Here is a 15,105-nt window from a genome sequence, read left to right as displayed (position 1 = left end):
AAACCACTAGAAGTTAGGAGAAAGGCATGGAACAGAGTCTTATAGCTCTCAGAAGGAATTGACCTCTTCTGTAATTGATGACTTCTCTGTATATTTTTCCCCACACATTTATGAAGTGTGAGTATGAAGAGAGATCTCTTGGTATGAGCACAGTGGGTTGTGCTTTTCCTCTTGAGGCACTTGAAATGACTGCTTGCTACAACCTTAGGATAAAGTATATCTCTCTGAAATAAGTCTTGGTTAGATACATGGTTAGACATGAATGTTTTTAAAGAAGCAATGAACCATAGTCTTGACGTTTTAAAATATCTATTGAATATTTTGTATGGCCTAGCATTATATTACACACTGAGGGGAAAATAGAAGCCATGATTAATTCCTGCTCTTGATGACCATATGATCTAATTGGAGAAAAAAGATAACATGCAATACCTAAAGAACACTGTTAGTCACTCCCAGGTGATCTGTATGGACACTGAAGTTTGAGAACTACTGTGCCCGAGAGAAGAAAGCCTGAAGATAGGGAGACCAGTTCGGAAGCTATTATAATAAACTTAAAATGAACTAAGTCTGGAATTTGGGCTTGTGATATAAGAATGAAGGTGAAGAGTGAGTCCTAGACATATTCTGAAGGAAAAAAAATTACAGAATACGATGCTAAATAAGAAAGAGAAAAATATGAAATATTTTAACTGTGAGAGGATATAAGTGGAGTTGTCATAATGGAAAGAATATGTGTCAGTTGAGGAGTAGAAAGAGAAGATACATTTGACTAAACGCATGTCACATATGAAGTGATGACAGTGCATCCATATAGACGTGGCCTAGACTAAGTGAAGACACTCTGTAGATAACTAGAAATTATGGAACGTAAAGCGTAGAGATCAGTAATTCAGGTTAGAGATGTATAATTAGACACGAGATTTGGGGGACGATTGAAAAATAAAAGGACTAAGAACTACATTGACTTGGAAAAAGGAGCTAGATTTAGTAGAGGAATGGTCTTAGAGGTAGAAGCTATAGTGTGGTGTTGTAGAAGCCACAGGAAAAGAAAGGTATCAAAGATAAGTGGTCATTAAGCATGATTATTGAAGAGTTCATTGAATTTGGCTAGAGGATGGTAAAAGGGGAATCCCAGCTTTGATTTTTGCATCAGTATTGTTTTGATTTTTGTTACTTTTGTGTCTTGTAATGTTTGTAACACTAAGGCATCCATTTGACCATCCTATGATTATATTGGACTGCTGAAGTCAAAATTAAAATCATTCCTTACAGCTAATTTCCCTTCTGAACTTTCATTTCTTTCACTAGAACATCATTCTTCCAGTAACTTAGGCTTCAGACCTTTGATTGAGCCCAGTGGCTCCTTTTCCCTAGATCCAGTCAATCATTGTTAGTTTCCTAGGGCTTCTGTAACAAATTACTACAAATTGTGTGGCTTAAAACAACAGAAATTTATGACCTCACAGTCCTGGAGGTTAGAAGTCCAAAATCAAGGCCTTTAGGGCGATGCTCCCTCCAAAGGCTCTGGGGGGAGGATGTGTTCCATGTCTCTCTCTCCTAGCTTTTGGTGATTGTTAGCAGTCTATGGTGTTCCTTGGTTTACAGACGTACCACTTCAATCTCTGACTCTGTCTTCTTATGGTGTTTCCCTGTGTGTCTTGTGTCTCTGTGTCCAGATTTACGGAGGGGGAGGGGTAGAGCTTCTATGCCCTCTTTAGGTGTGCCACCCTCCTAGCAAATCAATATTTCATCAACGTGCAAGCTTTCTGGGTCTTCTTGTTCAAGAGTTTTTATAGAGATCTCCAGCCCCCCTCATCTCCCAGCAGTGGAAGGTGGGGAGTACGGGGATGGGGATGGGGCTGAAAGTTCTCACGCTCTTATCACTTGTTCTTTCTGGTAGCCAGCCCCATTCTGAGACTATCTAGAGGCCCCACCCTAAGTAAACTCATTAGTGTAAACTCAAGTATGATTGAAAAGTGCTGTTTATGAATAACAAAATATGCTCCTATCACTCAGGAAATTCCAGAGGTTTAAGGAGCTCTGGGCCAGACACCCAGGACAAAGACCAAATATATTTCTTCTTATATCACAGCCACATTCTGAAGTTCTGAGTGAACATTAATATTTGGGATGCACTGTTCAACCCAGTACAGTTACTAGGGCCTATGAATTCTTCCTTTATAGTGTCTCTCGCATTTTCCCCCGCCTCATTTCTTTTGATGCCTATTGCTAACATCCTAGCTCAGTCTCTCTTCACTACAAGGTTTCTCTGTATTCGTTTAGCCAATTTACTTAAGAAATTTGAGTACCTACCATGTACCAGGTATTGTTTTATTCATTGGAATACAGAAATAAAGACCCTGCACTCAGGAGCTTACATTGTAATGGATGAGAGACATGAGTAAAGAAACAAATAACATATCAGGTGGAGATGTGTGCTAAAAGGAAAATTAAGGAGTATAAAGGGTACTGTTTTATACAGTTGGTATGGGAAGGTTTCTCCAGTAGGGTCATATTTGAGCAGAGACCTGAAGGAAAGGAGGGAGGATGTCATGTTTGATATGTAGGGGAAGACTGTTCCAGACAGAGGGAATAGCAAGTAAAAGAGAGAAGCAGAATATGTTGAAAGAATACAAGGAGGGAGACCTGGTTAGCTGGAATGGAGAGAAGTAGGAGGAGACCAGGTGATGTAGGGGCTTTGATTTTTATTCTGAATGAGATAGGAACACACTGAGGAGTTTTGAACTGAGGAATGAAATAATCTGAATTATATTTTAGAAGAATATCTGGCTGTTGTGTAGAGGGGCAAAGAGGACTCAGGAAGATTGGTTTTTATTAGTCCCGGTGAGAGACGATGATGGTGACTTGGAATAGGGAACTAGTAGTGGAGTGGAGGTCAGATTCTGTATAGATTTTAAAGGTAGAGCTTACAGTGGTTGTAGGGTACCAAAGAGATACATCAAAAATGACTAAGATGTTGAGCTTGAGCACCTGGTTAAAATAGAGCTGCTGTTTACTAAGATGGGAAAGACTTTGAAGGAACAGGTTTGGGGGTAAGATAAAGGTGCCTCTTTTGGACATGTTAACTGTTTGAGATGCCCACTAGACTTCCATGTGGAGAAGTTAAGTAGTCTGGTGGATACATGTATCAGGAGTTCAGAGAAGAGTACTGGGCTAGAGGTAAAGATTTGGGAGTCATCAGCATATAAATGGTATTGAAAGCAATGAGATTAAATGAGATCACCTAGAAGGTAAAGGAAGACTGAGAAGAGAATGGTCTGAGGATTGAGCTTTAAGGAATTTCCAAGTGTAGAAATTGAGAAGATAAAGAGGCTGAAGAGTGGCCAGTATGGTAGGAGGAGAACTAAGAAGGTACTGGATTCTACATGAAGAAAAATGCTTCAAGAAATATCAGCTGTGTCAAAAGACATTGATAGTAAGATGATAAAACAGTAATATGAAGACTCAGAATTCATTTGGCTATGTGGTCATTGTTGGCGGCCTTGTCAGGAGTTGTTTCCATGAAGTAGTGGGCATGCAAACCTGATTGAAGTAAAATATAGAATTTGTCTGAGGAGTTTTGCTGTGCAGAACAGAGAACTGAGATAGTAGATAGGGAGAGTTGTGGGATCAAAGGCTCCTTTTAAGAAGGGGGAAATTATAGGATGATTCAGTAGCGAGGGGAAAATTGACGTTACAAGGGAAAGAGGGAAAGAGATCCTGCAACGGCAGGAATGGTATCCTTTAGTAGGCAGAAGGGCATTAGATTCAGTCCAGAGCTGGAAGGGATAGGAACACAGTGTATCTGCTGTAACTGGAAAAAAGACAAAGTGTAGGGTTATAAATGTCTGGTAAATTGGTAGATGCGGTGGAAACCTGGAAATTCTCTACTGATTGCTGCTATTTTCTCAGCACTGAAGAGTGGAGGTGTTAGAGGTTTGAGGAGAGAGAAATTGTAAAAGAATGAAAGAGTTTAGGAGAGTGAGTGGATTAGAGAAATTAGCAGGATTCCCAGGGAACATTAGGGCCCATTTGAAGTTAGTGGTTAATTTAAGGTGAGATCAGTAAGCACAGTGTGCATGTTTGCCACCTGTGTTCAGTTGCATAGGTCCAGTTGTGCAGTCACTACAGAGTTGTATTTAACCAAGGTTGGAGTTTTTCCAGGCGAGTTTGTGAAGGAGACTTGGATCAAGGTAATGAAGGTGTCTGCAAAGATATGATTATAGTGATAGAGTCTAAGGCATGTATTGGGTCTTTTGGTTAACCAACCAACCAACCAGTGCTTTTTCTGCATTCTAACTCAGTTCCAGGCAAATAGTAAGTGGTCAGTAAATGGTTGGTTGTTTTTACAATGATGAGGATGAGGACAGCATTGTCCTGAACCCTGTCTCAAGAAGTGAGCTGTCACCTTAGTATAGTAGACAGGGAGGAACCTAGAAAAGCCTGTTTGTTGGGCTCCCCTCTGTGTTCTTCTGTTTCTGTGTGACCAGAAAAACACTTGTTTTCCAAGCATTTGCTCGTTTTCACCTACCTGTGAATTGCTTTCCTTCTCTTTGAAGTCCCTGACTCTCCACACCTCCAACATCTTTTGTCTTTAGCTGAGGATGGTGTTTAAGGTGAAGGCTTGCCATTTGGCAAGTTACTCAGTATTGTTGGGTTTCTCCCATGTATACCTGTTATGAAACTTTTGTTTTTCTCCTGTTAATCTGTCTGATGTCAATTTAATTCTTAGACTAGCCAGAAGAACCTAGAAGTGTAGAGGGAAGTTTCTTCTTCCCCTACAGTTCTTACACAAACTTAGATGGTAGAGCCTACTACACACCTAGGCTATCTAGTACTAATCTTAGGGGACCACTCTTGTATATACAGTCTGTGTTGACTGAAATGTTGTTATGTGGTGCATGACTGTCTGTGACATTCTGGAAAAGGCAAAACTATGGAGACAGAAAAAAAAAATCAAGGGGTTAACGGGGGTAGAGGTTAAGGATAAATAGGGAGAGCACAGGGAATGTTTAGGGCAGCAAAACTATTCTGTTTGATCCTGTAATAGTGGATACATGACATTATGCATTTGACAAAACCCATAGAACTGTACAATACAGAGTAAAACTTAATATAAACTTATGGACTTTAGTTATAGCAATGTGTTGATATTGGTTCAGTTTTAACAAATGCTACACACCAGTGTAAGAATGTTAATAATAGGGGAAACTCTGTGAAGGGAGGGAATATGTGGGAACTCTCTACTTTCTGTTAGATTTTTTTGTAAACCTAAAATGCTCTGTCAGTAATAATAGTAATAATAACTTCAACTACATGAGGAAATAAGATAACATTGAAAATCAAGAGAAATAACCAATATAAATATACCACCCCTCCCCCCATAGGGGATCCAGGTAATGGAGTTATCAGATACAGACTTTAAAATTACCATGTTGTATATGCTCAGAAATAAAAGAAAAACTTGAGAAGTGCACCAGAAAAATAGAAACCATTTAAAAAAGGGAAATTTAGAACAAATAAATACAATAACTGAATTATGAACTCAGTGGAGAGATTTAACAGCAGATATCATCATCATCAAGATATGAGCAGAAATCAGTGAAACAGACAGAAAATGTACAATAGAGAAAATCTAAAATGCCAAGAGCTCATTTCTTGAAAAGATTGGTAAAGCTTTAGCCTGATTCTCCCTAAACACCTCACAAGATAGGTAGGTAGGTAGATGGGTCAACAAACACAAATAAACAATATCATGAATGAAAAAGGGGATATCACCACACATCTTACAGATTATAAAACAAAAAGGATATTATAAAAACAACTGCTAATTAATTATGAAATTTAGATAAAATGAACAAATTCTTTGAGGAACATCTTAACTAATACAAGAAGAATTAGAACATCTGAATAGTCTTCTATTAAGGAAATGGGTTCCTTAATTTTAAACTTTCCACAGAGAAAAATGCCTGGTTCATTTGATTTCACTGAAAAATTCTTTCAAATACTTGAGGAAGTAATAATACCATTCTTAATACAAACTCTTCCAGATGATAGAAAAGAAAGAATAATATCCTCACTTATTTTATGAGGTTAGAACCCAATATAGTCATTATAAGAAAAGAAAAATTACATCATAAACATACATGTGAAAATCTTAAATATTAGCAAACTGAATCCAGTGATATATAAAAATGATAATATATCATGAGCATGTGTAGGGTTTATTCTTGGAATATAAGATGGATTAACATTCCAAATTGATCAGTGTAATTCCACACTCTAACAAAGCAAAGAAGAAAAACTATTGTGATCATCGTAATAGACAAAGAAAAATAATTTGATAAAATTTAACACTCTTTCATTATAAAAACTCTTATTAAAATAGGAGTAGAAGGGATTTTGTATCCACAAAAATCCTACAGCTAACATCATACTGATTAAATATTGAATGCTTCCACCCACCCACCCATGTTCAGGAACAAGGCAAGTATGTTGACTATCACCATTTTGTTCAGCATTTTATTGGAAGTCCCTGCTAGTGTAATAAGACAAGAAAAAGAAATAAAAGATATAAAGATTGGAAAGGAGGAAGTAAAATTGTCATTCACAGATGACATGATTGTGTATGAGTAAAAGTACAAACAAATCTATCAGTAAACTTAATATGTGCAATTTAAAAATTGCTGGAAAAAGGTCAGGTAACAAATATCAGTTATCTGTCTTTATTATTTACTTTATTATTTCTAACAATTCTATAAATAACTAAGAACTCATTAATTTTACTATTCTTGCCCCTTTAGGCTATTACAGGATTCCACAATTTTTTTGAGATATAATCGACATATAAAATTACGTTAGTTTCAGGTATACAACATAATGATCCAATATTTGTATGTGAAATCATCACCACAGTAAGTCTAGTTAACATTCTGTGACCATACATAGTTACAAAATTCTTTTCTTGTGATGAGAACTTTTAAGATTTACTCTTAGCAACTTACAAATGTACAGTACAGTGTTACTAACTTTAGTCACGATGCTGTAGATTACATCCCCAGGATTTATTTATTTTATAACTGGAATTGGTACCTTTTGACCCTCTTCACCCATTTCACCTGCCCTCCAATCCCCGTCTCTGGCAGCCGTCAATCTGTTCCCTATATCTATGAGCTCCAATTTTGTTTTTTGTTTCAGATTCCACGTGTAAGTGAGATCGTATGGTATTTTTTCTTTCTCTGTCTTGTTTCACTTAGCATAGTGGCCTCAAGGTCCATCCATGTTGTTGCAAATGGCAAGATTTTCTCTTTTTTTGTGGCCAAATCATGTTATGTGTTTATATATCATATTTTCTTTATCCATTCATCCTTTGATGGACATTTAGGTTGCTTGCATGTGTTGGCTATTGTAAATAATACCACAGTGAATGTGGGAGTGCATATATCTTTTCAAGTTAGTTTTCATTTTCTTTGGATAAATACCCAGAAGTGGAATTACTGGATCATATGATAGTTCTATTTTTAATTTTTTTGAGGAACATCTATACTGCTTTTCACAGTGACTACATCAGTTTACATTCCCACCAATAGTATACAAGGATTCCCTTTTCTCCACATCCTCACCAACACTTGTTACTTCTTGTCTTTTTGATAATAGCCATTCAACAATTGTAAGGTGATATCTCATTGTGGTTTTGATTTGCATTTCCCTGATGATCAGTTATCTTTATTTAGATACACAGCAAAGAATTAGAAAACAAAATATTTAAATGCTACTTATACTAGCATTAAGAAACAAAGTATTTAGGAACAAATGAAAGATGTGTAAGACTTCTACAATGAAAACTACAAATGTTGCTAAGAAAAATGTAAGAAGATCTAGATAAAGAGAAAACTATACTATGTTGATGATTTGGAAGACTCTGTTAAGATATCAGTTCTTCCCAAATTGATCTGTAGATTGAATGCAATGCTAATCAAAATCTCAGGAGTTTTCGGGGGCCGGCCTGGTGGTGCAAAGGTTAAGTTTGCATGTTCCGATCCCCAGTGGCCCAGGGTTTACTGGTTCGGATCCCGGGTGGGGATGTGACACTCCTTGGCAAAGGCCATGCTGTAGTAGGCATCCCACGTATAAAGTAGAGGAAGATGGGCATGGATGTTAGCTCAGGGCCAGTCTTCCTCCACAAAAAGAGGAGGATTGGCAGTAGTTAGCTGAGGGCTAATCTTTCTCAAAAAACAAAAACAAAAACAAAAACCTCAGGAGTTTTCTTTGTGGAAATTGGAAAGTAGATTCTAAAATTCATATGAAAGTATGAAGGACTGGAATGACCAAGGCAATCTTGAAGAACAACAACAGAGCTGGAGAACTTAACACTACTAAATATCAAAACTTATTAATAAACTATAGTAATTAAAACAGGGTGATATTGGTATAAGTATAAACAAATAGACAAATGGAACATAATGGAGTCCATAAATAGACCCACAAGTATATGAACACCTGATTTGCAGCAAAGTACCAATGCATTTCAATAGGGAAAGGATGGTCCTTTTCATAAAAGGTGCTGAGTCAATTGGTTATCTTAACCCAACTTCATTAGATAAAAAGGAACCACAGACCCAAATGTGAAAAGTAAAAAAGTAAAGCTGCTAGAAGAAAATATGAGGAGAAAATCTTAAGATCTTGGGATAAGTAAAGATTTCTTAAATAGGACCTAGAAAGCACTGACCATAAAAGCTATGAGGATAATTTGGATTTTATTAAAATTAAGGACTTCTTTTTATAAAATGATGCTCTTAAGACACAATTTTACCACAGACTGGGAGAAGGTCAATCTGCAATACACATACATATCTCTGATGAAGGATTCATATTCTGAATATAGAAAGAACTCCTATAAATCAATAAGAAACAGATTACTTAAAAAAATTTTTTTCAAGAAGCAAAAGGCTAGGACAGGCACTCCAGAAAGAAAGGATATCCAGCTAGCCAATATATGCATAAGAAAATCTACTCACCCTCATTAGGTATCAGGAAAATGCAAATTAAAGCTATAGTGACATACTGTTCTAGTCTACCAAATAGCTAAAACTTAAAAGACTGACTTTACCAAGTGTTAGGAAGGATGTAGAGCAATTGGAACTCTCATATATTGCTAGTGGGCATGTGTTAGTTGAACCACTTTAGAAAACGGGCAGTATTTACTAAAGCTAAAACATATGTACACTCTGTGGATATATACTGGCTGTATCACTCCTGGGTAAATACTTTAGAGAAATGAGTACATATATCCACCAAAAACATGTTCGGGAATGTTCATAGAAACTTTATTCATAATAGCCTCAAAATGGAAATAGTTAATATTTTCATCAATAGGATAATGCATAAAATGTGGTATATTTGTAAAATGGATGACAACATTACAATAGACAAGAACTGTGACATGCAATAACATGCTTACTCATATGGGTAAAATGTTGAATACCACCACAAAAAATCCAGATCCAGAAGAGCATATGCTGTATGATTTCTTTTCTTTGATATGAGTGAGTGGATGGATAGGTGAGTCCTAAATTACCCGTAAACATATAAATACGTACTTGTGGTGATGAAGGACAGAAGAGTGGTTCCTTTGCCAGGGTCGGGGGGAGGCATGAGGCAGCCTCCTGGGGTGCTGCAGGATGGGAAGCAATGGGAAGCATGAGAAGGAATGTCCACAGCAGTGTTACTTCCCAGCTGGAAATAACCCACATGACCCTTAACTGTGGACTGGATAAATATAAAGAACTATATAATGTTTGTAAGTGGAATACAGTATATGGCAATGAATGAACTGTACTTGTAAGCAGTAACATGAATAAATCTCACTATATTGAGTCAAAGAAAAAAGCCATTTGTAAAAGAATGTACACTATGATTCCATTCATATGAAGTTCAAAAATAGCCAAAACCAAACTCGAGCTTTGGAAGTAAATTAGTTGGTTACCGTTTCATGGACAGAGGGACTAGAAATTGAAATGAGGGAGGGTAGGGGCACTTCTGGGATGGCAGTCCCTTACTCTATGAAGTAAGGTAATAACACCAGCATTTGCTTTGTGCTTTTACATTTAGATTTACATTTATGTCCTGTGCATTTTCTATAAACTTGTTACACGTCAAAGAGTTAGAAAACAAGTACCTAAAAGGTCTGTAGCTACTAAATGAGTTCCAACATTTATAGGTATTTTTCTGTAAAAAACAAAACCTGTTTATAAAATATATAATACATAGTAATAGTAATAAAGAAATAGTACTTCTTTTCATATACTTCTTTTGTGTTATATGTGGATTTTTCCATGCTAGAAAATTTTCCCTTTGTAAAGTTTACGTTTTTTTCTCTTTAATATTTAGAAAGGCATACTTTCAAACTGAGATGCATCTATAATCTGTCTTCACTTTCTGATCCTTTAAGTTACTCCTTTGGTAGCAATTTGTCCGTTGTAAACATGCTTCTGGGAAAATAACGAGCTCATGATATGATTCCTTATCAGGTGACAAGCAAACTCATTAGTAAAATTTTACTCCTTTCCTTTTTATATTTTTTTGTTTGCGGCAGTTTAGGTATTGATACCAGTTTTTTGGTTTGGCATTCATAATAGTTCTATTTGTTACACTGAGGATATAAGGTAGATCTGTGGTTTATCATCTTTGTGATTTTCAATAAGAATCATATCTACTAATGTTTTCTCCTAGTATTCACTGAAAATACTCATGTCTGAAATTTTTTTGGTGAATAAAGTATTCACTATATGGTTTTGTTCAAATAGATTATGTATTAACATACTTGCTTATGTTATTTATTTCTCTTTTTCTAGAGAAAATCTCTTCATGAAAACAAATTGAAGAGACTGCAGGAGAAAGTAGAAATCTTGGAGGCAAAGAGAGAAGAATTGGAAACAGAAAATCAAGTGTTAAACAGGTAAAGTGTTTGTACGTATACATGCCCATGTGGTTATTTTTATATTATAGAATGTTGTTTCTGAGTATAATGCACTTTGTTTTCTTTTAAAATATACATTTTTTAAAAGAATTCTAAACTATTCACTATACTCCTAATTCAGTGTCATTTTTTTTCTGTCTGAACGTTTCTTCAAACTAAAAGGTCTCTAACACATGCCAGGCATTTGTTATGGTTGGGACTGACAGGAAAGGCCACTGGCTTTGGTAGCCAGCAGTGATGTGGGTTCTTGCTGCTGAGACAAGACACTTGTAGTGACTGCATAGTTCTAAAATAGTGGCTACAATTTTTAATCACAGATGCGTGTTTTTGTTTTTTGAGGAAGATTAGCCCTGAGCCAACATCTGCCAATCTTCCTCCTTTTGCTGAGGAAGACTGGCCCTGAGCTAACATCCATGCCCATTTTCCTCTACTTTATATGTGGGACGCCTGCCACAGCATGGCTTGTCAAGCGATGTGTAGGTCTGCACCTTGGATCTAACCAGCGAATTCTGGGCTGCTGAAGCAGAATGTACAAACTTAACTGCTGTGCCACCAGGCTGGCCCCAAAGATCCGTTTTTAATTTCTTGGTGTGGAAAAATATTGGTCTGTAGCTTCTGGTTTTTCATTTACGTCCAAGCACAGCTAATAATCTGCATCATTAGCATTTTTGAGCAGAGAAGATTTACCATATTAAGGTAATGGTAGTGGCATTGTATGATCCATTTGATTCAAGTTAATAAAAAAACTTTCAAATTTAGCTAATTAGTGGTAGCCTCCAGCATTTAGACAGTATCAGACTTTTGTGTAATGGAAATTGCCTGTAATATCAAGCAGTGGTGTTTTATAATGTGTACTGGTCTTCTTGGGTGTAATTATTACCAAAAATGTGAACAGTTGTTGTTTTTAGAACACCCAAGAGGTTTCTAGACTGTGGAATTAATGCCAACTTTATGATACTCTGTTCCAAAGTGAGAAGCCACAAAATTCATTCTAAAACAAAATTCAACTTAATATACCTCTTCCATAACGATTAATTTTCAAATATTATCATTTCACAGGATTGGGCAGTTATGGCAGATCACCTAGAACTTTTAGTGGGTTTGAAACTATATTTGATTGATGGTCAGGAAATTCATGTCCAAAAAGATGGTGATCTGCGAAGGCCTGAAAAGTTAGTTTTATCCATGTCATTTTTCCCTAAAGTTGGGTAGCTTTACCTTTGTCCTCAGCTACATTTTTAAAACTTAGAATGAACAGTATGAAATTCCCTATATTAGACCATATTTCACTTACAGAAATGGCAACTTCATAAGATTCAATGTAATATTGTCTTTATTTCTATTTGATTCCTTCTGTAAAATAAGACACCTTTTTGGTTTAAGGAGTCTCCTTTTAGTTCTAGGATTCATGGGTTGGGGGAGTAAAAATGAAACTAAAAATATCAAAAGATTTTTAATCTTTGATTAATTGGCAAATAAAATTTTAAAACAAGTTGATAGCCTGCAGTGCTAACATTAATACATATGATTAAGCTGTCATGTGATGTTTCCATCTTTCTAGATAAATAGAATTTTATGTAAATATTATATACAGGTAAATATTATTTAGAAATCCTTCACATCCAATTTAAAATTAGTCTGTGGATCATACTGTTCTTCAATAGAGTATAACTGTATTAAAGAACAGAAACACTTTTTTCTTTTTAAGGCAAAGTGTTCCATTTGAAGATTATACAAGGCTTCAAAAAAGACTAAAGGATATACAGAGAAGACATAATGAATTTCGAAGTTTAATTTTGGTTCCTAACATACCTCCAACAGCATCCATCAATCCTGTTAGCTTTCAGTCATCAACCATGGTTCCAGGCATGGAGCTATCCTTTCCTCCTCATATGCAGGTATGAGCATTTGTTTTAGGGAAAAAATGTTAGGCAAACATTTCTATAAGTTATTACCTGTTTAAATACAGAGTTAAAAACTCAAATTTTTCTTTGCTGGAGAACCTTGCTAAGAAGCAAAGTGGATTTGAATCCATTCTATCCTTTAGTGATAGTGCCACAGGTGAAATTTTCCATTGGGCAATCAAAAAGAAGAAACTTGATTGATGAGTCTGAGTAACCTAGAGTCTGTAGCTCACCCATATGATACCAACTACTGCAAGCATTTACTAATTAATACACTGCACTATGCATTTTCTATACAATATTTTATTTAATCCTAATGAAAAATGCCTTGAGGGAAAGTATTATTTCCAATTTACAGATGAGGAAACTAAGTCAGGGAAGTGAGTGACTTGCCTAATGTCATCGCTAATAAGTGACAAGCGTTGAGTTTCAAACCTAAATCTATGTGATTCCAAAACCTGGGCTCATTCTACTGTATCAGGTCCCTGAGATATTGAAGGAATCAAATTGATTGGATGATTTTTTGGAAGATGAACTATTAATAAATAATTGCATTTATAATGTTGTAAGCACCAAAGATTTTAGTCATTGAATTGAATCTCAGCCAAAGTGCCTTGTTTATAATAAACTGCTATTAAACTCCACTCTTGTTAGAAAGTTGCTGCGTGAGTACACCTGGGCTCTCCATTAGTATTTTCTGTTTCACTCCCTGGTGAATTTTACACCTAAGAGAACAGACTCTGGGTTTTGCTTAAGACTAGAGCCTGAGGCAGGAGAGAAGCAAGGACTAGTTGGTAGTCTAGCCCACGCGGCCGTGTTCTTAGACTACTAAAATGGCCATTCTTTCCTTGCCAGATGTTGCAGGCCTGAATAAAAGAGGCACTGAGGCTGCTGCCTAATAGTTATTTTTCCACCAGTTTTTTTTAACAGTCTCTCTTGCTGTGCTTTGTCTGTTCTTTTTTCTTTTCTGTGCTTTTAAGGAGGAACAGCATCAAAGGGAACTCTCTCTACTTCGCAAAAGACTAGAAGAACTAGAAACAACACAAAGAAAACAACTAGAGGAACTTGGATCTCCTGGGGAATAATGTTCTCGAAGAAAAGGCAGATCAAAAGGGGTGAAATCAGTCACTCAATAAAGCTTGAAGTTTTAACATATGTGGTATTTAGATACTTTATTACTGGTTGCCAAAACACTGGAATGTGCCTCAAGAAAAGGTCGCAGCTACATGCTGTATTGCAGCAGTGTCAGGATTTTAGGATTATACTAATGACAAGTGAAACATTAAAACAGCTGCAGAGATGTTTAAAATATTTGACAACCCTTTGAGAAGGTGAAAAAAAAAAAGTAAATAAAAGGAACTAATTAGAGAATCAAGTTTTAAATTTATTTTATTTTATTTATTTTTTTTTTTAAAGATTTTATTTTATTTTTTTCCTTTTTCTTCCCAAAGCCCCCCGGTACATAGTTGTGTATTCTTCGTTGTGGGTTCCTCTAGTTGTGGCATGTGGGACGCTGCCTCAGCGTGGTCTGACGAGCAGTGCCATGTCCGCGCCCAGGATTCGAACCGACGAAACACTGGGCCGCCTGCAGCGGAGCACGCGAACTTAACCACTCGGCCACGGGGCCAGTCCCTTAAATTTATTTTATTAATTTTACTTTGTTGAATTTCCTTTTGTGATTTTTTAAAGATTGGCACCTGAGCTAACATCTATTGCCAATCATCTTTTTTTTTCCTTCTCCCCAAAGCCCCCCAGTACATAGTTGTATATTCTAGTTGTAGGTCCTTCTGGCTCTGCTAGGTGGGACGCCACCTCAGCATAGCTTGATGAGCAGTGCTGGGTCCACGCCCAGGATCTGAACCCGAGAAACCTTGGCCACTGAAATGGAGTGCCTGAACTTAACCACTCAGCCATGGGGCTGGCCCCATGTTGAATTTTTTTTGGCATTTTGCCTGAAATATGCTCATATTGAATTCCCTCTTCCTTTTCTTTGTTATGCTCAGCAGTAATAGGATCAGTAGACATTTTCTGGTTTATATACAAGAGTTATAAACCTCTACTTCTTTAAAAAAGATGACAGTTTAAAAATCAGCATAAAAAATTAGATGTCTAAATATATGTTCATTGCAAAACACTACCTTTTCTAAAAGCTGTGTGCACGTAATTTATTAAAGAGCTTAATAAATATTTTTCTATCTAACTATATTGTCTTGTGTTTAT

The 15,105-nt window shown here is 36.3% G+C and overlaps 1 protein-coding gene across 3 annotated transcripts in view; it reads left to right on the top strand.

Annotated features, from left to right (window-relative positions):
* CEP83 (centrosomal protein 83) overlaps positions 1 to 14,040 on the top strand; it is a 106,690-nt gene extending 92,650 nt beyond the window's left edge. For all 3 annotated transcript variants that reach the window (XM_070599500.1, XM_008514405.2, XM_008514407.2), the window contains 3 exons: positions 10,857 to 10,960; positions 12,690 to 12,879; positions 13,866 to 14,040. In XM_070599500.1, the coding sequence (XP_070455601.1) occupies positions 10,857 to 10,960; positions 12,690 to 12,879; positions 13,866 to 13,970 (399 nt within the window). In that variant the 3' untranslated portion in view covers positions 13,971 to 14,040. The remainder of the gene's footprint in view (positions 1 to 10,856; positions 10,961 to 12,689; positions 12,880 to 13,865) is intronic.
* Positions 14,041 to 15,105: the final 1,065 nt, after the last annotated feature.

This window comes from Equus przewalskii, chromosome 29 (genome assembly GCF_037783145.1).
Source record: "Equus przewalskii isolate Varuska chromosome 29, EquPr2, whole genome shotgun sequence".
Taxonomy (NCBI): domain Eukaryota; kingdom Metazoa; phylum Chordata; class Mammalia; order Perissodactyla; family Equidae; genus Equus; species Equus przewalskii.
The sequence above is the reverse complement of the archived record's forward strand: the minus strand, read 5'-3'. Positions and strand labels throughout refer to the sequence as shown.